This window comes from Poecilia mexicana, unplaced genomic scaffold (genome assembly GCF_051168715.1).
Source record: "Poecilia mexicana isolate PSO_F unplaced genomic scaffold, ASM5116871v1 scaffold_18, whole genome shotgun sequence".
NCBI classification, from domain to species: Eukaryota; Metazoa; Chordata; class Actinopteri; order Cyprinodontiformes; family Poeciliidae; genus Poecilia; species Poecilia mexicana.
The window spans coordinates 8,542,957-8,570,920 of NW_028263387.1; the positions used below are offsets into that span (position 1 = coordinate 8,542,957).

Genomic DNA, 27,964 nt, shown 5'->3' on the forward strand with positions numbered 1-27,964 from the left:
TACAACAAATCCCAGAATGCATCACCGTCTACGTTCTTTCCTGCTTGGAATCCTTCCGGCTTGAGAACGTTCCTCCCTTTTTCCAGTGCAGATGAAAGGGTTAGTGAATACTTTAAAAATAACTACATAAAGTTTATCTAACTTATAAATTGAGTTATTTCATAATTTAATTTCGATATTTTGCTTTTTTTTGTTTCAGCGGTTACTTCGCCCGGGTGAGGGGGAATGTTGACGGTGTAACACCAGACCAGAGACAAGAGTCTTTTTGCATCTTTTAGCTAACTGTTCGCTTTTAAACAATTTTAAATAGGTTAGTTTAACATAATTTGGCGCAACTCCAATGAGTGCCAGAGAGCACAGTGATGAAAGCAGCAAACGGAGAGTGGCGTACATCTACAGCCCGGAGTACATCGAGACTTGTGACACTTTATCCAAAGTCCCAAACAGGGTGAGGAGATGAATTCAAATAGAAATGGATTAAAATAGCGTTAGCTTCTGTTTGATTTAAATTCACACGCATAAGGTCGGGTTTAAACGGGATTTTCTCAATGTTTTTTATGGCCAGGCGAGTATGGTCCACTCCCTGATAGAAGCTTATGGACTGCTTCCACACATGAGGTGAGTTGTTTAGGTTTACTCTTTAAAACTGTACAGGTAGACGAAAAATATGCTGACTTACAAAAAACATATTTGTGAACCATTTTAGTTTGAACTTTTTTTTTTTTTTGGAAAACAGAATGAATGAAACATGCATCCATTTTAATCATTATCCCAATACAAGTCAAAGAGTTGACTTAAAAAATACGTTCAAATGTCACCCAAAGCAGAAACAGTAGGTGTTTTAAAACATGGACAATCATGCAAGCATTGGGTTTTTCAAAAGAAGTTGAAACATTTTTAGATACATTTTTAACTTCTGAGGCAGCAACATTCTGACTATATAATAAAGCTGTTGCAGAAATGTATAGCCAATAAGTGAGACTATTGCATCATTGGTGCACAATGGAACATTATTGCTGCTGTGTCTACTATTTTACATGATAACTGAATAAGCTTTGTTTCAAAATATGTTGATGCAGATATACTCTAAGGTTATATGCATGTCTGCTCTATGTATTTTTTCTAAACCTGTAAAGTAAATTTTTTGCATGTTGACAGTGTAATGCATATTTAGCGGATGTCTGCGAAGCCTATTTAGCACAGTTGCTTTACTTCCCTTAGGTCCCCAGTTTAGCCCTTCATGTTTTTCTGTTTTTTGTTCTCTTTCCTCCAGCGTTGTGAAACCTCGAGTTGCCACAATGGAAGAGATGGCCATGTTCCACACAGACTCCTACCTGGAGCATCTGCACAAGATCAGCCAGGATGGAGACAACGATGACCCCCAGTCAGCCGACTACGGCCTGGGTGGGGAATACACAAACTAGAACTTAAAATTGCAATTTATTCTTAGCTGGTAAACAGCACCCCAGAAAAAATATGTTTCACACTTTGGCCATCTGAGAGATTCTGTATGCGTTGGTATTTTAAATTAGTTTTAAGTTCTGTGTATTCAGCACAGGCAGAAGTTGCAGTTTGAAGAGGAGAAAAGAAGGGTACAAACATGTTTGTGGGCACCAGGGGGCAGCATAACACTGTGTTTAATAAAAGTTTTATCTGCTGAGATTTCCATTTCTAACTTTAGACTGATCCTGCGGTTAACCCGTTTTGTTTTTGTTTCCTCGTCTCATTCTGTTTTTATCTGTAGCTCTCACACTTTTCCTTCACTCTCATCATCCCTTTGCTCTGTTCTCAGTTATTCCCACTGGAACTTCCTCCTTTTGTGTCGAATGTGATCCCCCCCCCAGTTCATCCGTCCAGTGTGTTGTAAAACTAACTCCTTGAGTTAAAAAGTTTCCCATTAGACACTGGATTGTTTCGGAGGTGTGAAAGTGCACATGCGCAGAGCGCACGGCTGTACGGATTTATTCGGCCCATGAACTAGCAGGAAGCTATGGCGGATACCAACTGAAGCTGGACAGGTTCGGCCGTGCTACTTAATCTGTCCAGCTTAAATAAATTTCTAATTAGGAATACATGTGTTACCTGAGCACTTCGTTCACGGGAGACGACGTACTATGTGATATAAGGTGGAAGCTAAGGGTCTAAAGCGCATACGCGTTCGACATCCTAAAAATAACAGCGCCATACGGTGACCTGGCATGAGAACTGCAGGTGACTCAAGGTGTTGCGGCGGTGCTGTTGATTGGGAACTTTTTCACCAATCGACATCCGAAAATCCCGGCAGTTTCCGGGCAGCGGTCTCGTGTAAACATAGTACAAGTACTAACTTTGTGGTTTTGTTTTTGTCACATTACGCTCTTTTGTCTATTCTCCTTACCTCATGTCTCTTTCTACTCGCAGGCTATGACTGTCCTGTGGTGGAGGGCATATTTGACTATGCGGCAGCAGTAGGGGGCGCTACTCTGACGGCAGCCGAGTGTCTGTTGGACCAAAAGTGTGACGTGGCCATTAACTGGGCGGGAGGCTGGCACCATGCTAAAAAGTAAGCTCTACAGCTCCACACATAGTCAACAAGTTTAAAACGCACGATGTCGGTTACGATAGAAAAAGGGCCAGACAAACTGAGTCTGTTCTAGTTTAATAGCTTACCTTTCTTTACTGTTTTTCTTTGATCTTCATGACGCAGCTGCTTGCTCTGGCACTTAATTTGGTGATATCAGAGGAAAGTGGAGGAAGTACTAAAGCACTACATTTTTTTGGTTTGTAAAAAATAAAAAATCAACGAAGCGTTTTTCTTTCGGTTGCTTTTCTTTTTACAATTTTGTGTTTATTTGTCAAATAAAATCCCAATTAAATACATAGGAGTGTGTGGATGTGACAAAATTTTGGAAAGCATTAGTTAGATTATTCAGCTTGGATCCATATTTGCCATTTTACATGCCAAAAAGCAAATTCTCAAAAAAATATATATAAGTGAATAAAAACTATATTAATAAATAAAATATATAAATAATATTTAATTTACCTGATTTATTTAGTCATTAAGACGACATAACACCTGTCATGAACATAAAGAAGTCTTTATGAATGTTTATGACTGTTGTCATTTAGTGTTATTCAGTAAATAATGAAACTTTTAATGCAAAGTTGATTTAAACGTTGCATTAAAACTCTATTAAAAGTGCCACATTTTCATTAGTGTCGGTATTTACCAAATAATGCAAAGTTGACACTTTTAATGGACATTCAGTCATAAACATTCATGAAGACTCATGTCATGTTTATGACAGTATCATGTCAGTCTTATGAACACCCTTTCAAATAAAGTGTAACCTTTTTTATTTACTAAAAGCTATATATATAAAAAAACATATTTTGATTTTTTTTTTTATCTATGTAAAGAAAAATGTCTTGATTCTTTCTCTCTTCTGTGTTTTCCAGGGATGAGGCTTCAGGGTTCTGCTACGTGAACGATGCTGTGCTGGGGATCCTCAAGCTGAGGGAGAAACATGAGCGGGTTCTGTACGTGGACGTTGACCTGCATCATGGAGACGGTACGGGCAACGCGCACAGAGATGGAAAGCAGCTCTTTATCCTCCTTAAGATGGGTTTCATTTCTATACGTTGGCTCTTTCTAACTAATTAAAACATTTCAAGTTTTTGTAAAGATTACAAATGTTGAATGCATGTTTTTACTGGTGGATTATGAATTTTTGATTTTACTCTGTGGCACAGGTGTGGAGGAGGCCTTCAGTTTCACATCCAAGGTTATGACGGTTTCTCTGCACAAGTTTTCTCCTGGATTTTTTCCCGGTCAGTGAAAACTCTGCTTTTTTTTTTTTTTTTTCCCCTATTTTCTAAAGACCTGATATCTTTGTTTTGCAATTTAGCACATCGATTTTCACATTTTACTCATCAGACTTCAGGTTTTAGTCACTAAAAGATTTCACTAGATTTTTTTAGAGTGGAGCTCAGTTTAAACTGGACTTGTGGTTTTTAAACTAGATCGGTCCAGTCCAGGAAAGTCTAATTTTGAGAAGAAAACGTGAAGGAACTGTGATCCTTGTACGATCATCTTCATTCTGAGTCCTTAAAAATAAGGGCGTCGATTTTTAGGCACCGGCGACGTCTGTGACACGGGGCTCGGAAAAGGCCGTTGGTACGCTGTGAACATCCCACTGGAGGACGGTATCCAGGACGACAGATACTTCCAGGTTTTCACCAGGTAAATAAAATCGCTCAAACATAGAGAGGAAGGAAAAAGGTTTGATTTGAAACCTTTTAGACTTTAGTCAAGCAAAGGCAGCTTAATAATTCTTTCTCTCAGTATTATTCTAATGTTCCACAGAAATCTGTAATCCTTCAATTTAAATTTGCTTCTTTAATTTTTCTTAAACTTTTCTTTTCGAAGCTCTAAAACCCACGTTAGAGGAACGGCCTAGTGCCACTCCTGATAAAGATGATTAAAAAGCTGTCAAGTCGATTCGGCTTTTACTTCAGCAGCGCCGCTGATGATGGTCGAAACAATTCTTTTCTAATGTGCCCTGAATAAATGCAGGCGAATTAAAGTGTGAATTTTGTTTAATTTAAAGCTTTTTACGTCTCCTTTAATGGGGAAGACAGTCACTGTACTGAGCAAGACCACTTTAAATACTCCGTCTCCTTTAATCTGGGAAATATAAAGAAATTAAGAGTGTTGAGGTTTTTTTTATTTTTTTTATAGAACTACACTGAAATGTCTCAAATCACTATAAGCTGGCAGGTCAATCAGTCAATCGATCAATCAATTATGTTGATCAGTATTCCACTTACTACTAATCAAAAGCTGCTGGGTTTTTAGCCTTGATTGAAGGGAGCTCAGTGTTTCAGCTGTTTTGCAGTTTTCTGGAAGTTTATCCAGATTTGTGGTGCATAGAAGCTGAATGCTGCTTCTTCTCGTTTGGTTCTGGTTCTTGGGATGCAGATCAGAACCAAGAAGACCTGAGAGGTTCTGGTACAACAACAGCAGATCTTTATTGTATTTTGGCGCCGCTCGGTCATTCATAACCTCCAGTTTTTACCCGAGTGATGCGTAGGGACCAGGTGAGCTCCATCACGTCCGATGACCGTTGAAGGCTTTTGGTATCAAATTGTAACTGTTTGGGTTAGTTGTCGTCTGAATTGATGTCACTGGAAGGGGTATCTACTGAAATGCATGATGGGAGACGTTTCCGCTTGCTCCGCAGCGTGATGCAGGAGGTGCGGTCGCAGTTCAACCCGGAGGCCGTACTGATGCAATTGGGCGCCGACACCATGGCGGGCGATCCCATGTGCTCCTTCAACATGACCCCTGTAGGGGTGGCCAAATGTCTGCTGAACGTCCTGCAGTGGCAACTACCTACCCTGCTGCTGGGAGGAGGTACTCTCTCTCTCTCCTTCTTTTCTCTGTGTGTGTCTATGTGTGTTTGCGTGCGTGTTATTCTGGCCGGCCATGTGTTTTTGAACGTCCTCCAGATGTAAACGTACCTGTGACTTCATAAAGATCCAGAATGCGGGCCGTATTCTTCGCGTGCGTTTGAATTTTCCTCACACACGGCGCCCTGTTTCAGACTCCTCAGCCCCTCGGCCAGATGATAGCGACTAATTATGCGACACAATGAAGCCATTTTACTCCACTACAATCCGACCTCTCTTCCTCTCTCCCCCTCTCCCTCCTTGTCCTACATACTTTCTCTCTGTGCTGTATCCTCCTCTCCTGCTCGCTTCTTGCCATCCTCCTGATTTCCCTCGAATCCGCCCTCTTCATCATCACTCCTTCATTGTTTGTTTGGGGAAGAGGGGCAATAAGCTTTTGACTTACACGTACTGTCCTGGAAGCATCCACCAAATTAAGCTGTCAAGACGTGACAAAAATAAAATTGTTACTGTGCTCATCCTTGAACTCATTGCGCCCTGCTTGTTTTGTCTCCAGGAGGTTACAACCTGGCCAACACGGCCCGCTGTTGGACGTTCCTGACCGCGACGGTCTTGGGAAAGACGCTGTCCTCAGAAATACCCGACCACGAGGTACGACAAACGGACCCCCGCGGTCTGTCTCGTACCGCCGCAGTTACTCGCATTTACATATTCCCACATGAGCACAAATGTTCTCATTCATCGTACCCCCTCACACACACATACACACTTGTTAAGAACTGTCCTGCTGAGTCACTCATCTAATCAAAGATGGCTGTTGACTCAATAAAGGGGGTTTGTTTCCAGGTGAGTCAGACGGCCAGGGGGTGCTGACAGTTAAACACAGCCTCCTCTCAAGCTGACTTGTGAGGCAGAAAGGTCACCGACCGACTGTTGGGACGTTTTAAAGGAGAAATCCATGATCTTATTTGCAATAAATGGGGGGAAATAAGACATTTATGACACTATAAAACATAGTGTACACACATCCTTAAAAAGTCTTAAATTCATTTATCTAAAATTAAGGCCTTAAAATGACTTAACTTCATTAATGAAGTGCAAGGTGGCCTTAAATACATCAATCACAATTGTATTTAATCTTACATAGTCTATGTAGGTTTTTCTTGCTGGACTTTTCTATCAGGCTAAAGTCTGAGTTGTCCGCAGACATCTTCACTCACTGCGTTCTGTGACTCAAACCCATTAAAGTTGCCAGGAACAAGCTGCTATACCAATCAGCAAGCAAACAAACAATCCTTTAACAGCTGGTATTTGGTACCAGATTGTACATAATAGGGTTAGTGGACATCTAAATTGATGTCAACTATGCTAGCTGCTAATGACCACGTCCTTATTAGCAGCTAGCTAGCTTGTAATCAAACAATCCTTTAATTGCTAGCATGTGGCTCATTAGCAGCTAACATATGACTCAGCAGAAGCTAGAATATGGCTATATAACTACCTAGCTAGAAAGTGAACCATTAGCAGCTAGCATGTGGCTCTCTAGCTAGCTAGTTAGATGGAAAGCAAACAGGCTAACCATTAGCAGCTTGTATATGGCTCATTATTATCTAGCATGTGGCTTTCTAGCTAGCTTATTAGCTAGAAAGCAAACAGGCTAACCATTAGCAGCTTGTATATGGCTCATTATTATCTAGCATGTGGCTTTCTAGCTAGCTAGTTAAATGGAAAGCAGGCAGCCCATTAGCAGCTACCATATGGTTCATTAATATCTAGCCAGCTAGAGAGTCTGTTTTCTTTCCAGCCAGGTAGCTAGTTGAAATCAAACAAACCATTATTAACTTGCATATGGCACTCTAGGTAGCTAGTTAGTAAGCAAACAAACCATTAGCAACTAGCATATGGCTCTCTACGCAGTTACATAGGTAGCTAGCTAGCGCTGTACAACATTGTGCATGTGAGAAGCACAAAGTTGCTGCCAAGAGCCACAAAAAGACCACAGAAACTTCACAGTTTTGGACCCCTACATTTGTTTTGTACATCTCAATGGTGGTATAGGGCTTAAATTTGATTAATAATTGTCTTTGGTAAAACCCTCAATGCTCACTAGAGCTTAAAGCAGGGGTGTCCAAAGTGGGTCCTCGAGGGCCAGCATCCTGCATGTTTTAGTTCTCTCCCTGGTGATAGTAACAACCTTTTCAGCTTGTCAATGTTCCTTTTAGACTTTCTAATGAGCCATCATTTGATCCAGGTGTGTTAAACCAGGGAGAGAACTAAAACATGCAGGTTGTCGGCCCTCCAGGACCGACTTTGGACACCCCTAGCTTAAAGTGTTCCACATAAATATTTAAACTGGAATCTAATCTGAGTGATTAACAAAAGCATCCACTTTAATTAAATGTTTAAAATGTGCAAAATTACAGATTGTGCATCTAAAATGTAGGTAATCACAGAATCTAAATATAACTATGGAAAGGAAGGAAGGTAAAGAAAATAGTATCAGATTACTGTACAAACTCTCCTCTAGCACATAAAGATTATCCGTTACATTAGGCTCTGCTCACTGTAATTTAAAGAATAGATGTGCTGTTAGGGCTTCATAGTTTTGTAATGGTGAAGCCAGGTTTCCTCATCTTGAAATATGCTCATGAGATCATTGAGATAAGATCTATTGGAGAAAGTCAAACCTCCTTTTTTTTCTTTTTCTTTTAGCAAATGATGCTAAAAGTAAAAAGATGACTCATCTGAAGGCATCAGACTTTATATTTCAGCTCGTAGGGATTCTAGGCCTTTTTCCTCAGCAATATTCTAAGGATTTTCTTCACATTATGAAACCTCAGACATCATTTTAATTCATGAGGTCAATAATTTCTAATTAATCAAGTTATCCTTGTTGCTTTGTTTAAGTGCACATGTAAAACCTTTATATAAGAAAGAGTCAAGACTCTCTTTTGACTAATTTAGCTATTTAGATTTCTATTTTCCTAATAGCTCAGTAGATTCCCTTAAACAAAAAACCCTCCTTAAATCATATTTGTTGTGCATTTCTCATAAATCGCAGTGATATCAAGTATTCAAACTGGTTTAAATGGTTAAAATTGAAGTTGTTTTACAGATTTATACAGAAGAGAATAGTAATCTGGAAAGTCCTGCAGCACTTCTGTGGCAGTAGACGAGGCGTAGCAACTAAACCGACATCTGACGGCTAAGCATTGACTGCCTTGTATAGCTCTTGGTCTTTGTTTGCTTTCTTTTCAGTTCTTGATGCAGAACAATAAGTGATCCTTGTAAGAAAGAACAAGATCTTTTCCCCGACCACAGGATGTGCCATTTGACACGGTCATTTAGAGAACGAGGGCAAATCTCAGCATCCATTAGGGTTAAGGAACTTGGTGGCAGCTGGAACATATTACTCAGTGCAGTACACTTCCAGTGGGTGGATCAAGCCTATTTGCTTAGTTAGAACCAGCTGGTGGTTTCTCTTTTTGACACCAATCTTAGTGATCGGTTTTGATTTCTTTCTTCTTCTTTTTTTCTGCCAGAGAAGGTGTCGATTATTTCAGCAAGAAAAACCAACATTATGTCCCACACAATGGCTTCTGAGTGAAAAAGTCCAAGCAACATTCGGCTGAGATCGAATGTTTTATGTTTCACCAAGATCATCTTTGCCGTTGTGGTTCTAGAAAGAGTTCAGGGGAAAAATAATGAAAGTCAAACGCAAAGTCCTTGTGAAGATAAAAAGATGCAATGTGTGCAATGTGTGTGTATGCCTGTAATTGGACCAAGATGAGGGTAGCTCTTGTTTCTCCTCGTCGCATTCAATGGTCCTAAATACCCTTTGACCTCATTAAGGGGCACTCGTGGAAAACAAAGCGGCTATCAGTGCGGGCAGCTGCTGCAGAAGAAGAACCCAAGGAGGCTTGAGTCAAAAAACAAACAGAGGGGCGTCTTAGCTTCATACTGTGTTTTTAGTATGCAGATGTTTATTCTTTATTTTTGCAATGTTGCAGCTCTTCAACTCTGCACAGAAGTGTGTGTGCCAGTGTTTTTCTGTGGCCGATAAGCGGGGCATTTATCCATGATGGCCAAGCAAAGCTGAAGTCCCAGCGACATGGGGGAACAAAACCTACCTTTGTACCCTCCTGCCCTACTGTAGACTACATGAATACGCACATTCATTACTGTCGGATAATGCCCCGGCCTGTTTTCTAGCGTTTTCACGCGCTTCATTGTATGATAAGTTTGGCCTCGGTTGTGAGGAAGCAACTGTTGGTCAAATAGGAAACTGCTGAAAGTGCGTCCTTATTGAAGAAAGCTCAAGTAGAAGCAGACAAAATGTTTACTACGTTTATGCTTTATAAACTCTTTGCCCTGCAGAAGTATCCATATGTGTTCAACTTTTTCACATTTCTAACATTATGACAACAAACATCAACATATTTGATTGGGACACAAATGAGCACATCAGTTCTGAAGTAGAAGGAAAATCATTCACAATACTTTCACAAGCGGTTGCACATTCAAACAGGCTATAACAAGGTTCGTTTCATCACCTGAACCCAGCCTCAAATATGTTAATCAGAAGACCTAAATTTAATCTTGACTTATAGAACAGTCCTGTATGTTCTGTATATGTTATTTTTCTTCTTCTTGTGGAGCTTTTGAGGCTATTGGTAACTCACTGCTAGCATAACCTTGCTGGCAAGCTAACTTTTTATGTTTACAAAAAGTAAATGCAAATTCATCCCCAGTTGGCTGGACAAAGTTTGTACATTTCTGTGGAGGTATAGGTCTTAAATTTCATTTGCTGTGGTCTTACATTTGAGGTTGGCGAAAGCTGCAGAAAGCCTGTTTAGATCACCTCTAAATAGTTTGTGTTTAATTGAAACCAACATTTTTGCCAGCAGCGACATGTTTTGATTGTGAAAATACACAATGAACCTGAAAATAAGAGTCGAAGAACTCATCAGTCAAAGCGAGGCAGTCACATCAACAATGGTGCTGCAGTATTAAATGATATCAGACAAAATATTGCAGTGCAGATAACCCACACAATGGCTGCATGCGATATGCTTCAGTATCAAACCGTAGCAGAGGTAGAAGTTGTGTTGATAGCCATAAAACCCCGTTGACTTGTATTGTCGGATAGCTGTTAGCTGATCCTGACTGACCCTCCATTGTGTGATGCAGGTCGATGATGGCAGCGTGCGAGTTAAAGGTCAACAGTTCACTGCTTTCTAATAATAGCAGTACGTGTCAGAGGTCAGGTAGTGTGTCTGAGTCATATTTCTTGGTAAGAGTGAGTGAAAATGTTCTTAAAACGTTTTGACTAGATTTCTGCTTGACAACAGATGGTGATAACATGACATCGGTTTTATTTATGGAGGGGAAAAAAACTAATAAAACACAAAATTAACAGTTTTTTAATTTTGAAGAGTAGGAGAAGAAGAAAGTGAGGAGACGTGGTCAGTTTGTCCTCCAGCAGCCTAAGACTATGGCAGCATAATTACAGAACCGTCTTTCTAGAACGCAGTCACCGCCGCCGGAGCCGACCGTACGCTCCATCTCTTTACTATTCAGAGCTCGGGCCAACTCTTTTTATCTTCCAGAGAACAGGGCCGAGCTCTAACCCCTGTGGTACTCCACAAGCAACGCTGGAGTGTAAAGATTTGTCAATTACAAGAACAAACTGGAATTTGTCGGACACATAAGATGTAAACCGGCGGCTTGTGTTGCATGTTCAAGCTTTCCGTGAACAAGAGTTTATCAACATTCAACCGGCTCCCCCCCCACCCCCCCCCCCCCGACTGTACGGCAAATCTCTTAACACCGCAAACCGAACATTTTGAAGTAACTTATTTGCCTTCGGATGTGAGAAAATTAGCTTTAGCTTGTTAAATATCTTCAAAAAGTTTCAAATCCTCGCAGTAAAACAAGTAGGCGTCAAAGAGCAATAAAGTCTGAAAAGGTGAAACATAAAAGGTGAAGATATCAAAAGTGGCAGAGCTTAGTCTGATCTAAACGATGAGCTGTATTCTACCACCATGCCACGATTTAGTGTTTTGTTTTTACCTTCAGCAAATCTCTGACCAGTAGTTTGGTTAACACGTTTTCCCTCGTAATTTAGATTTCTTGGATCACTGTACTAATGACGTCAGGTTCCTCCTTGTCTGATAAAGGTGGGCTGAGCTGAGCCCCTCCCATTGCATGCTGGTCAAATACGCAGAGTCTGCACTTTTCAGCGAGATGTGATGGTGCTTTTCACTCCAGACAGCAAACAATCTCAGGTCATCTTCCGTTTGTGGAATTTTGCACTTCAGCATGTTAACGCTGGTGTCATTTTGTACGTTAATTATTCATTGTTTTTAGCTCCATCATGTTGCCGGGCAGTTTTTGAGCCAAGAAATAAAGTGCATAACGACCGCTGGCATGCTATAAAAACAAATGAGAAACATATTTTTTTTAAAGTTTTCTAATATGCCCTAAAGTTTCAATTTCCAGCACAGTGAAGCAAACATCCCTACCAATAAAAAGGTTTTATTATTATTATTATTATTATTTTCCTTCTACTTGGAAAATATTGATAGAAGTTGAGCCAGTCTTCTGCCACCGATTCGTCCCGTCTCTCTCTCTGGTGAGATATACAGTAAAACACATCCCAGCAATACGAATTCCCCTGGATTCTGGTGAGGCCAGCAGAAGTAAATATGAATGCGTGTCCGTCTGAGAGCCGCACAGGAAGGGAAGGACGTCTCTGGCCCCCAGATTGGCAGCAGGGACGCGTTCCGCCTCTTCGCTTCCTACTTCCTCGCTTCCTGTCTGCGACCACTTCCTGCCCGGCCCCTCACTGCCGTCAGAGTCGCGCGGGCTCCCCGGAGTCACGGACTCAATCGCAGGAAACGTCACCGGGCGCTGGCGTTTGGGTGTGTTGTGATTTTGCAAGAGGATGACGGCAGGGTGATCCTGCTTGTGAACGGCGACCAATAAATGTGAATGTTTTACTGGAACATTCTTCAGCGCTAATGGGTTCCATGAACATTGTGCTTCTATCAAAAGTAATCTGTGAGCTTCAGGAGGCAAGGGCCTTATTGCTGTTTTTGTTTAGCGTGTGTTTATTTTTCCATGTTCGTGGTCAGGCTCCGTCCAGGAGGACTGGAGAACATTTTGTTTTCCTGTCAGGCGAGATGCTTTGCTAATCCTCCTGGATTCATAATCACAATACTCCAGCGTTTTCTATTTAGTTTGTGAAAATCCTCTGGCCAGTCAGTCCATTTCACTCACATCGCCAGCAGTTTTGATAAAATTGATCCTTGGATTACAACGCACTTTTACTGTGTTTTCACCCCGATAATCTGGTTTTTGCAACATTTCTTACATTTTCAGCTGCTGCGGTTTGTTTTCACACTGCACTGTGTCAAACGAACCAAACTCTTTGAAAAAACCTGTTCCCCCTCCTCGCCTGTGGTGGCGCTCCAACGAGAACGACTGAAGGAATCAACACAAAAATGTCTGAAGAGATGTAAACAAAAATGGAGTAGAATCAGATTTCAACGGTTGGAGTATTTCTCTTTAGTCGTTGGCAAAAAAAATACAAGACATTTCTCCCACTAACGCTAGGCTCTTGCGTTTGTTGTGGTTGTATTTACCCAGAATGCCCTGCGCTATAGTTCATGTCCTGCTTTCGGAGTGATCTCTAGTCCACTTGCATCCACCGATGGATTCAAACCGTACTAGAGTTTGCTTCAATAGAACCGAGACCTCGGTTTTAAGGCGGACCAGAGTTAGCTTTTTTGGGGGTCGCATCAGAGTTAAATTCAAGCGAACCGGACTTAGGGTGCATTCATACCAGCCCCGTTTAGTTTGCTTTAATCTGACTCTACTTTGTTTGCCCAGAAAGGTTCTGGTTCGTTTGTGCAAAGGCACAAGGCGAAGAGGGGGAGGGGAAGGGAACAAGTTTTGCAAAGAGTTTGGTTTGTTTGGCGTAAACCCTAACAATTTTGGTCCCCAGTCAAACCAAGTCTACCGGTCTATAAGGTGTGGTGACAACACCTGTAATTATTTTCCCAAAGTTTGTGTAGCACTGTTTAACCCTGTGACCCTCCAGTGGAGGAGAACTAGCATGTACCCCTATGTTTTCCACAAGCACACAAATGTAATCTGTTGACTACAGGGCCTTTAAAGGAGAACTGTCAGATGAGTGTAAAGAGGACGAAGCGATGAAATGGCAGGGAGGACCAGTCCAGATGTGAAGCCTACGTGCATTATGTGACCACGATTTGAGTATCGGACTGTTTTTTTTCCTTCCTAAAAACATTTATTAGATAGGAGCATGATAGCAGATGCAGCCCATTTGTTTTCCTGAGACATTTTTCCTCTCTGCTGCGCGGCTCGGCGTCCTTCATAGCAGGGGATCCTGCTGATCGCTGTAAAAACAAACACCCGCAGACGCAGCACTGCTGTCCACAGATGGGCCCTTGCTCAAAAAACACATACTCCGACTTTCTCTGAGGCGTGTTTGGATTACTCGTGTATAAACTCCATTCACGCGTGAATCAATGTGTCTGCACCTGACAAGAATGGATGGCCACGGACGGTGCGTTTTGTCTAGAGTTTTACGGCTTGCACTTTTCAAATTCTGGACATTTTTGGGAAGCAAACTAAGACAAATGAAATCATGCTCTGAAGCAGAGTTGATAAAAGAAGTAGAGAAACTATGTCAGGTTCTCTTTCGTGCTCGTCTGGGGGCAAAAGATTTCTCATAATTTGACACAATGAGGTGTTCTGTGAGAGGAAAGTCACAAACTACAAATAAAGACTTGTTTTGGAACAGATGAAGCTGGCTAACAGTTTTACATTATGTTGAAAAACCATTTCTGTGCCAGGGAACCAACAACTTAATTGAAATCTTCCAGTTTTGCCAAGAAGAGTGGTCAAATATCCGTCTCAGAAATATTCGAAACAGTGTTGATGCCTCAAGTGCATCCACTTAATTATTTTTTATTAAAATCACTTCACCCTGGAAGAAAATGGCTGAGATGCAGCATAGGTTTCATGGATAAAATGACAGGATGTGAGTTTGGTTTAACAAAGTTTGATGTCCATTATGTCACATTAATAATTAGCTTTACATTACATTAAAGTGGAGTTTAATCTTCCCTTTGATCACAGCATTTTTTCCGTAATTAGTGTTTCTCTTGAGAAGTTTGTACAACCAGTGAGTAATGGAGTAGAGGTGGAGGGTCTGTGTTTGGGACCATGGCAAAAGAAAAACAGCTTTTCCCCTATTCATCTCCCAGAGTGTGTCTGCTCAGGACACAGGAGCCAGTCGGTGGGTATTTTCTGTCTGCTGACCTTGTCCAGTTACGTTGATGTGCTGCGTCACTGGAACAAGCAGCGGAGTTTATCTGTTCCCCTATTGTTCCCTCATTCTCACATGTTCGCTCACATTTTGTCTTTTTCAACCGTGCTCCGTACGATCTGGAGATGTATTCGCAGGGTGTGGACCTGTCTCCCCCTCGTCTCCTTTCCGTCTCTTCCTTGGTCATCCAATGCAAACAGGCTGCCAGCAGGAGACTGTGTGTGAGTGTGTGTGTTGTTGGACTGCAGGAGATGGAGCACTGAGTTCATGGGAATAATTTGGACGGGTCTCTGTGTGTGTGTTAACTACACTCACATTGAAAACTGGTGGTAAGACACTAGGATTCATGAAAACAAACTGGAAGCAGATTCATGAACTTGGAGCCGTACATGAAATTTGCATACTTTCACCTTGACTTTGATGTCATATTGGGGATGAACTGTTCTTTTTCTGCCTAGAATGATTTGTACAAAAATCAACTTCATACTAAACCCTGTGAGAAATGTATAAAAAGCTCAAGGGCATTTCTACAGCTAAGCTAATATTTGGTTAAGTATCAAGCATACAGTTTGTAGCTGTCAACAAGTTTCATGTATACATCTGGCAGGATCTCTCACCACTCGTTTTCGCAGTATCTGTTGGTTTTTCTGTGGAATGGTCTGGCACCGTTCTTAAATTTTGAGGGTTGAGGACGGGGCAGTTCCAGAAGCTCAATGTTGGCCTGTTGCATTAAGTTCAAAACAGGTTTGGATGTGTATTTGATATCATTCTCCAGTTGGAAGAATGAGTTTCAACTGTCTGACCCAAATTATCACCCTCTGATGAGAGGTTTTTGGAGAGGATGTTTCTTTGAGCTCCAAGGTTAAGGCTTACCACAAGCTGGAAACTGCTGGTACTTAAGTGTTATTACACATGGCGAAGCTCGTTTTACATCGCAGTAACCGAGGGGCTCCTTACCAAGAAAGATGTTCCAGCTTCAGAATCGACACAATTTGCGGCAATACCTCATGGACAAGCCAAATCCCTTATGGAGGAATGTTTTACAATCAAAGAACAGAAACTGGTGGTGGAGATAATGAAGAAGCAAGACTACCTCCAGCTTGGACACAATTGGGTTTAAAAAATGCATTGAGTGTGGTTGAAAGCAAATTATTAAAATGGACTCCTAACATTTCTAATCATAAAAGGGTTCAAAACCTGTTTTGTACCTTTAAAATGCGCCTTGAGATGCTCAAAGTACATGTATTAGTGGATGAATCGCACGTACATCCAGGTTTCTGCTGTTTCGCCAGTTCAAATTTAAGACCTTTTTTAAGAACGTTATGGATTACATTTAAGACCTGCATCATAGCAGATATGTACAAAGGAAAACTGCATATTTCATGTTGCAGTAGTGCCAAACCATCAGATGGGTTGGCAACATCTGATGGTTGTTGCCAACCCATCTACAATGTTTGCCTAGCCTTTGGCAAAGACAAACATTGTAGATGCGAAAAAGCTAGCTAGCTAGCTAGCTTATAGGCAGCTAGTTAGCAATAGCCTCAAGCGCCTTAAGTCATATAACCTAATGAAGATGTGACTAGAAATTTTGCCTGACAGAAAAGTCCCACGAGAAAAATAAACTGCTTAAAGCTAACTCCTAATTTTCGATTGAATTTCAGACATTTTAAGGGCTCCATTTTCTAACTTTCTGAGACTTTTTAAGGAGACATGGACGCCCTGTAAATACACAAACTGATGCCTTCACATGCATTGACTCGCCTTCCCTCTGACCCAGTATTAAACAAAGACAGTGTGGTCTTTGTGTCCAAATAAGCAGAAATGTACTCGTGCTGCATGTTGGCTGACTTCTGCTGTGTAAATCAATGTTTGTTGCCAACAGACCTTCAAAGCTCTTTTCTAATGAGATCTACTGACTGTACTAAAAATTGGAACAACACATTACCTAGAAAAACCCCCATATGTTTGGATTTAGCAGTCAGGAATCTTTTGTGCTTGTCTTTTCTGGAGGTCACCTTTTGGTTTCACATACTGATTGTTTTGTACCTTTGTTTGCCTCTTGTTAATGTGGCTGAGTTCAACTCGTTCCTCGTTAGATTTCAGTCACCTTGGCTCTCTTGGTATGTTCTGGTCAGTTTTCAGTTCCAAGGTTTTCACAACAGGCTCTGCACACGAACTGACGCACTTGTGGTCAGTCATGGCCTCAGAGTTTGTTTTGCTCTCACGCCACTGACTCATGGCCCAAGCCAATCACCGAAAATACTTTCTTTGCCTCTCTTCTCCCCTCCCCCCCAATCTGACAAGGCTTGGATCAACTTATGATTAAACAAAGTCTCTAGATTTCCACCTGTTTCAGTTTTTTCTCTTGGCTGTGGTCTGACTCGACACGAAATGCCAGGGAGACTTTGGCATTTGCTGAAACAATCTCTGAGCCTTTTTGTTCTCATTTGCGAAGCTCCGACCGTTATGGTGGAGGTTTGATTGATTTGTGGTTCCTCCTTTGTGTTCTGGGTTGCATTTTCTTTCTGTTTGTGAGGCAGACGAGACTGTTTTAAATGTTTGCCTGAGCGAGTAAAATTCCCTTTCAAGAAAATAAGTTCAGAAAATGGAAGTAACATGCAGCCTTCTTATAAGTTATCATTCCTCTAACAATGAGAATGTTAATCCCTTGTCCAGACATCCAGACTTTGGTAACAACATGTTCTTTAATTTACAGATACCTAAACATGTTGCATGAATTTGCATTGCATAACGAGTTTATTCTCTTTATCCCATGCCGTCAAAGCTAATGTATCTTTTTAAAACTAGATGTCCATTGAAAGATTTTGCTCTGATTTTGAATATCTACACATGTGCAGTGCACAGGTTGGCAGAAAGCAATCATTGTTGGTGGAAACCAATTAGTATGCCTATAAAGATAGGAAAGATAGGAAAACTGGGATCCGTCTCCTCTTTTTGCATTTACAGTTGTGGATTTCCAGATTTTCAGCATCAGTCGATCAGTGTTTGGCTTTTTTTTTTTTTTTACCCTGCTGACCCTTTTCCACTACTACCTACTTTACACAACTTGACTCTACACAGTTTTCCGTTATAGTTGAGCTACCAGATCTACGTGTTTGGGGCTTTCCTAGCAGGGCTGCCCCAGAGTCTGAAAAGTAACGCAGTGTGGTCTGTATGTGACAAAATGAAGACATTCCTCAGCATATTTTGAGATCCAAATTTGTAAAAAACAAAATGTGCAAACCTCAAGGTAGAAACGATCAGATTTTAACAAAGAACACGAAATGAAGCCTTAATGGAAGCTGACTGGATATTTTTTTGGTCAAACAAGATTTACACTTAATCAGGGTTTTAGGACAAACACTTCTGCCTTTAACCCAGAAGTGAGCTTGTTGCTATGGGTCTGCATACGTTCAAAAAGTACTTTGTAAATCATTTACAGCAGGGCAAAAGAAATCTTTCAGTGAAAACTGCAACAAACAAAACACAGGAGATAACACTCTTTGAATTTACTCATGAAAGGTTCTTTTTGTTGTTTTTATTGAGGTGCCTATGTTTTATTATTTAAATACCGAATATTAAGTTTCTGATCATGTGAAACTTAAACCAGGGTTTGCTTACTGTAACATGGATAATATGCCAAGAAACGCACACAAATCAGAGTTGTTGAAAAGAAAGCCAGCTCGATCGAATTGATATCACCCTGAATCTTGATGAGACAACAGCATAAAGGGACAGACGGTATTTGAAAAACACCAAAGCTTGCGACGTTGATCTGTGAACGCACGCGTGTCTGCAGTTTTTTACAGAGTACGGACCAGACTACTCGCTGGAGATCAGTCCGAGCTGCAGGCCGGACCGCAACGACAGCAAACACCTGGAGCGGGTCATCAGCACCGTCAAAGGTATCAAAGATGTTTGTGTTTACTGGACTCTCCAGGTGCGTCTCTGTGTGGGTGTGGAGCGTAAACAGGTGTGCGCCTGTTTGTGCGGACGTGAACCCTCGCTCACCTACGGCCCCTTTGTCTCTGCATGGCTCTTTCAGTGCGTGGTGTCATGTGTCTGTTCTTGTCGCTGTGCACCTCTCTGCTGGATGAAAGTATAGCTTCTTTAGTGTTTTGTTCCTTTGGCTCTTATCGTCCCTTTGTGCATCTTTGTATGTATGATCTGTTTTGTTTTTTGTTGTTTTTTTTGGCCTGTGTCCTCTCAGTCACCTTCTGGTTCTTAACAACTCGGTATTCTTTCAGATGAGTCTGTATGGTTTTATGTTTGAACTAAATCTTCATCCTTGAGTGTGTGTCCGTGTGTGTGTGTGTGTAGCGATTTGTGGTTGAGTGTAAAGTCAGCCTTTTGGTCTTGATGCTGACAGCCCGCAGCTCTCCAGAGATGTTGCAGGAAGGTGAAGCTGAAGTGAAAAGTTGAGCGGCAGGAAGATTTCTGTACGGTGGTGCGATGAGGAAGGAAACAGCAAAAATCTAGACAATGCTTACAGTCTTATTTTCGCTTATTTTCATCCAAGATTTTGGAAGAAAAAAAAATCTGACTAGGAACCCTGTCTAGACGTGTAAACCACAGACTAACACAGTATTTATTTTTGATATGGAAGTTAGCTTGGTCTTTCGTGAATTTTTATTAAAAAACAAAAGAGATTTGCTTTATTAGCAAGGTGTAATTTTTTTTCTGATTACACCTTACCAAGCTAAGCTGGATCTATTTCATATATTGCAAAGCATTCACAATGTTCTGGTTAGGATTTTTATTGACACAAAAGGTATTTCCTGTGTCAGCTGATCACAGTATGCTCAATCAAGGCCAGGCTCGTGCTCGAAAACTACTTTAAAGTGCAGTAGCACTCCACAGTTCACCAGTTTTACATTGTCTCTATCAGTATCGTGGTTTTATCCCTCAAAACTCTTTGAAAGCAGTTCCTGTTGGAACTCGGTAAAATGCTAGGCTAATGCTAGCATGTTTCTTCTCTGTTTTCATAGGACTTGTTGATATTTGGAAACATAAGAGTTCCCGTTAAACATGTGGATAAAACCTACAGAAAATGCTGCTGTTCTTCCACATCGCCACCAAATGTTGGGCTTTGGCCTGAATTTGTTTTCACGACACATCCAGGGATACGTTATGACAGAGTCGCACGACTCGGACCAGGAGGAGCAGCAGCAATTTGATTCTAAACAGGGAAAAAAAAAACTCTTGGACTTCACCATAGTTCCCAAATGTTTGGAAGTGCAGACAAAGTTCCTTTTTCCACGACTCCAACCATCCCACTTCATCCAGCATTAGGACCAACTCACCTGATTCAAAAGAGATGCTGTGGTGGAGTTAGTTTGATAATCTTTTTAAATTAATCAATTAATCATATTGTATTAATTGTAGTTTATTCCTGCCTGGTTTTTATCTGATGACCATTTTGGAAACCTGCAATCAAAATAAAAGGATTAGGGTTAGATTTGTGGGGGAAACATTTACCTTGAGCACAGAGGAGAAACTCACTTTTCTGGCACCTGTAAATTCATTCAAGAGATGCCACTGCTGGTGGAAGAACTGGGATTCAGTGTGAAAGCAAACCCAGACTACAGGGAAGAATGTGCTCTTTGATTGTATCTGAAGCGGTGCGGACATGGCAACAATTAACAACTCGGTCTCTTTCCATTTGAACGCAGAAGATCGTTTTGCTGTGGCAAAGGACAAAAAGCCTGCTGGGAGTAGATTCTCTTTACCCGAACAGGATTCGGTTCCTCCAGGTCACATTAAAGCAAGAGATGAGGAGTTTATTTGGCAAAATGTGGCCGGCTTGGAATCAGTCGTTACAAAAACGAGGGATTGAAAGTATCTCCGCTGCTTAGTCATACGGCTTTTATTAGGGACAACAGAGGCCTGGTGGATGGAGCGAATGAAAGGGTGGAAAAAGAAAATGGGAAGATGGAGTGAAAACAGGAACTTGTTTTATCTGTTGTTCCCATTTTTTTTATTTGAGTACCAAAAGTGGTTGTTAAAGAACTTAAAACCATTTAGTCCTTTTTTTTTTCTGAAATCTTTGGTTGTGCAATTATGTCTAGTTTTAGAGCTTCCATTGGCATACATCTGCTAAAAATCATTTGGGAGACATAAACTTTGTGCCATTTATTCTGTGATAAAACTATTTCTTTTCATCCCTTTAAATAAAACCAGGAGATGGGGGGTTGGGGTCCATCTCTTTATTCTCCTGACATTTCAGACATGTCACGTCTGTTTTATGTAGCGACCTCCATCTTGCAGCCTCAGCCTTTCGCCATGCAACATACGAGACTTCAAAGTGTCAGTGACAAGTCGGTATGTTATACAGTAAATATCGGGGCGCCGAGTTTTCTCTGTTTCTGATTATATGAAGACTGGCATGTCTGCTCGACTAACTGATATGCCTTCTCACAAGCGCTGGACTCAACAGACACACACCTCCAGGCAAACCGGTCCGCATGACATCACCGGGGGTGGATAAGTGTTCCTCTGGTCTGGACACAACGTGCCGCTTGTAAACACCGGTTTCAAAGAGAAATTGGGCAGTGTGTCTGTGTGTGTGTCCACATCTGCTGCAGCCTGTTTTGCTCTAGTGACCCACAGACGAAACGGTAATTCATCAACAAGATCACCTGAACGCGAATGGTCGACTGAAACCGTGTGAGTTTCACGAGACGTCACTGAAAACACAAACTGGAGAACGTGAGGTTGTTCAATATGTTTCAGTCATTTTTATCTTTAGATGATCACAAAAACAATTCACAAAACGACAGTGAAGATTACCAAAATTATTCTGAACTTGGTGAATAATTGTGTTAATTTGTTATTTGTTGTTGTTTTCACAGCCAAACAAATAGCTTGTAGATTATGTGGCTTATTAAAAAGTTTGGTATCGGCTTTGTAGAATAAAGCAGCTAAGACCACAGAATCTCACTGTTTACTTTAATTTCCACCACAACTCCTCAACTTTCTGATCTTGGTTACTAAGATCTAGTCCAGGTGAAAAAAGTAAGACCTTATTGATTAGAAGTGTTTTAAAGGACTCAAATTTAACCAACATTGCATCCAAGCAGCCATCTGAAATGGTGATTTTGCAAACATTTATATGTCGATAATGACTCAGGTTGATTATATCATGTTGCCCTGTTGTACAGTAAGGAAGTGAGTTTATGTGACCAATAGCAATGAGCAGCAGGGGGTCGTTTAGAGCAATTTAGGTTTCATTGGAAGCTGTAATGATTGGAGTCGACTGTCAACAATAGTAATCAGAGCCGACATATTTTAAAATATTGTAATAAAAAAATTCAAACGTTTATGTTCAAGCACATTACATGATGTGAGATTTGTCTTTGCAAGTCGGAAATCAACAAACGGATGTAAAACAGGTTAAAAGGGGCTGATTTTACGTCTGTGTTAGGTACAAAAATGAATCCACAAACTGATTAGAAACATTGTTGTTCATTGCTACACTGTTCATGTCCGCATCGTTCGGATTATGCTAATGTTTGCTCCCTGATTTCTCTGTCCTATATTTCTCCTGCTTAAGCTCAATTAGCCCGCTCGCTAACAGTAGCATACCACACCATGCAGCTACAAAACTAGTTTCATGGCTCCTGCCAGTGATTCCAGCTTCCTCCTAATGAAATCGTACTGCTTCACTTTCTATTATTAGCTCGTTTTTCTGCTGGCTTCAGGAGATGCTGGTCTTCATTTCTGGATGTTTAATAAGTAAAGAAGAGAGGAAAAAAGTAGCAGCTGAACAGACACTGCAGAGGAGCGATCAGAGAGAGAGAGAGAAAGAGGAAATGACAGAAAAACACAAAAAACATCTCACGGTTCAATTTCCTGCTTCAAATTATTCATTTACTTCCTATGAAATCTGTTACTGGTTTTAAGTCTGAACATTTTACAACATATGTAGCTAATTATAGCAAGTTGCGTAAAGCTAACTGGAAAAGTTTGAGTTCCTGAAACTTCTCAAGAAAAAAATCAGGAAATGACTAAAGTATAAAATACTCACCTAGTCTGGTGTAAAGTGAATTTAGGATGCAAGTCGTACCACAGTTTATTTTTTTTTTTTCCTTCCATGATGGCAAACAAAGCGCGGCCCACCAAAATTAAATGACCAGTATTTGCAAAAACAGTTGCAGTCCTCATGCTAACATTCCAGTTAAGGCAAAGGCATAAAAAAAAATGACGATATTTCTGTCGGAGACATCAGAAACATCCTAGTTTTTATTACGATTGTAAACCAGCCATTTAATGTTCTTTGAAGCGTAGTAAAATAAATACGTCGGGTGCAGCATTAAAGGATTACTCAATTTTTCCTGACGTTTGTCATTCACACATGACGACTGAGACAGTGTAAACTAAAATATGCTTTTTATTAGGTGTTTTTTGGTTGCCGCAGCCATCTCATTGTGTGTATTTACAGCTCTGCTTTTACAAGAGTGGTAGCATAATTTCCCCCGAGGCTTTGCGCACAATTGTGACTCTTTTCACTGGCGTGAAGTTTCTTGTGCGTGTGCACAGCTGTCTTTTTCCCCAGTCTGTCTGCAGAGTTGGACGTGTTTGACATCCAGCTCCCTGTGCGGATTAATTCTCCGAGAAGATCATTTTTTATACTTTAAGTATGAGCCAGAAGACTTGGCACAGAGAACTGTCAAGATATCATCTGATTTGACGATTCGTGGACTTTGCCCACGTAGTCTGAGTCGGAGTTAAGAGAAACGGACAAAAATATCTCTACATGTGCAAAGCTGGTAGAGACGTGCCACAAAACACTTGGTGCTGTAATTGCAGTGAAGGGTTGTGTTTTTTTTTTTTTTTACAAACTTTTGACTAAGTGGGGCTGAATATAAATGCACACCACACTTTTCACATATTTTATTCCACTTCGCAGTTATTCTCTTCTTTTTTTTTTCTTTTTTCTTTTGTGATTATCTTTCTCACAAAATCCCCCAAAAACACAAACAATTGAACTTTTTGGTTGTCTTATACGGAAGCAGAAAGCAGATATTTTTTCCAGAGGGTTTTCTTAAGAAAACGGGTTAACTTCTCATTTTCCGCATATAATTTTCCGATGGTTTTCTCGGGTTAACGAGTTAATCTGAGGTCACAAGATGATCGGTGTGTGTGTGTTATACCCGATTCCATCCACAGCGGCGTGCATTTGGCGGATGGAATCACCAGTCATTAACTTATCTTGATTGAACTTGTATGTGGAAACAGAAAATTAAGTAGTTATCTTGAGAAAACCATCTGGAAAATCTGCATACTTTTGTACGTCACTATATCTTGACTGTAATGACGTGTAGGTTGGGTAACTATATTAATTATAACAGAATAATTTAACTTCAACTTGATTTTCCAAGTTTCCCAGTGTTACGGTAAAGTTTCTGACAGAGTCCAACCTTTCCCCAAGACAGATGAAAACGCCTCAGTTCCTTTCGACGTCGGTTGTTTTTCATCGAATGTCCTGTTGCCGAGGCCCCACTGCTAAAGGCTGTTCCTCTCGTCCGAGCTCCCTTTCCTGTTTTTAGTCTGCATCAGGATTTTTGAGTTTCCATTTGTCATACTTTTTAGAAGAACAAAAAAAAAAAAGGTCCTGCGTGTAGAAAGTGCCTCCATCTGGAACTGTTGGTGCGTTGTCAAAGCTGCGGTTGACTGTACATGTGGCCTATGGTTGGCTTTTTTACCAATGCTGCAACTATTTAAGAAAGAAGAAAGTCCTAGAATGCATGCCATGCTAAAGAGACTTCTGTATTTTTGTTCTTGTGGAGCACACGAGGTAAGGTTTTGACTGAAACTACTGTTACTTTTTTAAAAAAAAAAAAAAAAGATTGACCAAAAACACAAAAATCCATCAAGTCTAACTTGTCCAATCTCTTTTAACCTGGAGGTGGGATCAATAAACTGCTTTCTTCAATGTGAACTCTAACAGTGGTGTTTCTTTATCTAGCAATCAATTCCTAGTCTGTTTCCATTTTATCTCCAGATGTTTTTTTGTTTTTTTTTTTACGTATCTGAAGTTATCTCCCAGGACTGTTTCCATTTCACCATTCCTAAAGCTCCTCCTGATCACTCTTCTTGGAATCCAGTGGAAAACAGCTTAATCTGAAGGAGCTGCTTTCTGTTCGCAATTTAAAACAAGTTATAAATAATCCAAAAGCACATGTGGCCTTTCAAATGTTTTGTTTTGCTCAAATTATCTCGTTTTCTGAAAACGTGTTTTGAGTCTCTGGCGGATTTCATGTGAAAGTCGGAGCGGGATGAAGTGCAGGTAGAGAGAAAGGAATGACATTTAGCAAATGTATTTCATCTCGAAGAACAAAAACAGCAAAGTGGAGAAATTCTGATTTATGCTGTTGTGCTCATAACTCTAAGGTTGGAGAAGTAAGTAGGACAGAGCGTGGAGTCGTAAATCCAGCAAAGGCAGAGGTTTTCCACCTACTCTGGATTCAAAATCCAACATGGCTGCAGGACGGACAAATCTTACTGGTAATTGTGGTAGTAAAATGTTAATTTGTAATTCCGATTTACAGCATTTTGTGAAAGTATTCATACCAGTAAATCTCTAAAAGAGTCGTAGCTAAACAACCAAACTGTTAAAAATGTGAGGAAAATAAACTGCGACAGGCGCTAACGTTTTGATTTCCATCCGCCTTTTTCAAGCGCTTCCTGTCTTTAATCATACAACAGATGATGGAGGAAGTTGTGTACAGTTTAGCTTTTGGAAAATCATCCATGATGTCTGCGTGTTTGTTCTGCTTGCAGGAACGCGTGGTGCAGATAAGCCTTCTTGAAGCAGAAAGAATGCAAACTGTATGGGGGACAGAAGAAGGAATAATAGCCTGAAGATGAACACGACTGGCATGTCTTGATGTTGCAGCTGAGCTTTATCTGCAGCAAGAAGCCATAAATCAGTCGCACCAGTAAACCATCCTGTCATAGTGGGTGTGGGAGGTTTGGAAGTTTGCAGCATCTGGGCTCATTTGCTGCTTTGTTTCTTGTAGTTTTCTGCATTTTGCACTTTATCCTCTCAGTGGAAGGAACACCAAGTAATGCAGTTTGTCATCGGAATAAAAAGAAGAAAAAAAAACGCAATAAAGTTTGTTTTTTATTTTTGTCCGATGGCTCTGAGTCTTTACAGTGTTTTCAAAGTTTAACCGGTTCACGTTATGCCCTCTCCCTGAGGTGAAGAAGCTGCAGCATTCCCTACATATTTGTAGGCCCGAACACCAGACCGGTCGGTATTAATGTTTATACTTCAGAGCTGCCAGTTGTTGTTCCAGTTGTTTCGATAAAGCTGTTGTTCACTGTACTCGGGGAACGTGACGGGGGACTGCACTGACAGCTCCACAATGGCCGACAAACAGGACATCCTCCCTCAGTGCGTCAGGGCAATTACTCATCCCCTCAGAGTGCACGTGCCGCGCGTTTGTTTTTACCAATCGGAGTGCTTTAGCATGACAAAGGACCAACAATGCGACATTATTCCCGCCAAAGTGAACCGTCAACTACACTTCATAAAGCGCCTATTGTGTCCAAACACTTGCTTTGTCTCTGTATTTGAGCGTTAGTCGGGCGTGGAAACCAATCTGCGTCCTCATGCAAATGAGCTCTCGGCGATTGGCATTTTCATACCCATTCCCTGCTTTGCATGCTTTGTGTTTCTTCGGGAGACTGACGGGGCTCACCTCTGCCTCTGCCAGATGTTGCTTTGCATTTTCCATGGCACTGGTGCTCGGTTTCCCTTGGTGTCTTAATATATGTGTTTAGCCTGGCTTAATGAGAAGGATCTGACCCTCTTCTGCCGTTCCTCCTTCTCTGCGGGTTTGTGTGCTTTGAGTGTTCACCCATGTAACCTCTCTCACCCCTCTCATTTCTGTCTCCCCCTTGTTTACAGGGAATTTAAAGAATGTGGTTTAGGACCTGGCAGCCTCAGCCAAGCTACACACACACATACACACACGCACACACGCCGTCTCTCCGAACCAGGTCTACGCTCGGCAGCTCTAATGAAGACAATATGGAGTGGACCACTCCTGCCCCAAGGCAGGGATTGAGCGAACAAGGGAGAAGAGAACAAGACAGTTTTGGAAAACATTAGTTGAGTGTTTCCAGGGGGAGAACAGTTTAATAAGGGATGGGGGTTGACGTGGTCTCTATTCAATGTTCACTGTTTTTAATTCCTTGTGTTTTTTTTTTTTTGTTTGTTTGTTTTTTAATGTATGTGGGTTTGTGCAAATGAAAGTTTATTGTATGTTCTTTGTAGTTTTGTAAGACTAGATGACAGCGGTTCACCCCTGAGCGTTTGGTACCAAGGGAGGCATCAGTCGGACATTAAATGGAAAAACAGATTTTTCAGGGCTCCGGTTTCACGGTCTGCCCCGGTCCCGCTGTGCGATTCCAGCCTCTCGTGGACAGATGAGCACTAAAACAGACAAAACATTCGAGTCCCTCCAAGGCCCCGTTAAACATTTGTTTCTAAACGGGTCTGGAACCTGTTAAAAGGTTTGTGAAACATCTAGAGAGACCTACAGCCTACAAATTGGGAGTCCGGAAAAGTTTGGAAAATGGACGGTCACGCTTGCTTCCAGCTGTTGGCAGACGGCAGAAACATTTGGTATTCTGGGATTTTAAATGAAAAAAAGAAACAAAAGATAAAAATAAAGGCCTTCTCTTTTTGTTTTGTTTTGTTTATTTTAGATGTAAAGCCAAGATTACATTCTCTTAAGAAAATAAGAGCAGCTTCTCCACAAATAAATGTAGTTGAAGTTGGTTGGAAGCAATGGAAAGACTAGAACTGTAAATATATCAAGGCCGTCCGTAGCAACAGCAAACATACACCGTATAAGCAGCGTAACATTTTACATTTACTACTCAGAGTGTCCAACATACCAAAACTGTGAAACTACATGTTTGCTGAAAATTTATTGTGAAGGTTTGAGCAAGCTGTGTAAAAGTTTTTGCTAGCTTCCTCAGAATTATAACACTTAAACCAGCAGTGTGAGGCATCCTGTGGTTTCCTTGTATTGGGAAATTAGCAGCGGTCAACATCATCAGAGAGAACCATTTCTCAAAATGTCATGGTGCTGTTTGTGCTTGAGAGACGTCTTCAAATATCCATTTGAAAGGATTCTTAAAATACTGAAATGTTTTTGTTTTTTATTGTCATTTTCATTAAAGCATTTTAAAAGACAA

General features: G+C 40.9%; 1 protein-coding gene across 3 annotated transcripts; it reads left to right on the forward strand.

Moving 5' to 3' along the window:
• Positions 1 to 13: 13 nt before the first annotated feature.
• On the forward strand, positions 14 to 27,964 carry hdac8 (histone deacetylase 8). 3 transcript variants are annotated; one of them, XM_014981651.2, is made up of 12 exons: positions 14 to 99; positions 200 to 448; positions 566 to 618; positions 1,274 to 1,404; positions 2,401 to 2,542; positions 3,442 to 3,554; positions 3,736 to 3,813; positions 4,117 to 4,225; positions 5,226 to 5,398; positions 5,951 to 6,045; positions 18,552 to 18,657; positions 26,667 to 27,964. In XM_014981651.2, exons 2-12 carry the CDS (start codon positions 341 to 343, stop codon positions 26,687 to 26,689), a joined length of 1,131 nt encoding a protein of 376 aa, XP_014837137.1. In that variant the 5' UTR covers positions 14 to 99; positions 200 to 340; the 3' UTR covers positions 26,690 to 27,964. The 3 variants fall into 3 exon arrangements, with proteins under 3 accessions (XP_014837137.1, XP_014837135.2, XP_087871637.1); XM_014981649.2 differs by lacking the exon at positions 26,667 to 27,964 and adding an exon at positions 25,535 to 25,893; XM_088015511.1 differs by lacking the exons at positions 14 to 99; positions 200 to 448; positions 566 to 618; positions 26,667 to 27,964 and adding an exon at positions 25,535 to 25,893 and having other exon boundaries at positions 1,278 to 2,319.

What these genes read in the sequence shown, in the direction of transcription:
- hdac8 (XM_014981649.2), top strand. Translation starts at nt 341, where the DNA reads ATGAGTGCCAGAGAGCACAGTGATGAAAGCAGCAAACGGAGAGTGGCG. An exon ending in GGCTGGCACCATGCTAAAAA is followed by an intron (nt 2,543 to 3,441) that starts GTAAGCTCTACA and finishes TGTGTTTTCCAG; the next exon opens with GGATGAGGCTTCAGGGTTCT. An exon ending in TGACCTGCATCATGGAGACG is followed by an intron (nt 3,555 to 3,735) that starts GTACGGGCAACG and finishes TCTGTGGCACAG; the next exon opens with GTGTGGAGGAGGCCTTCAGT.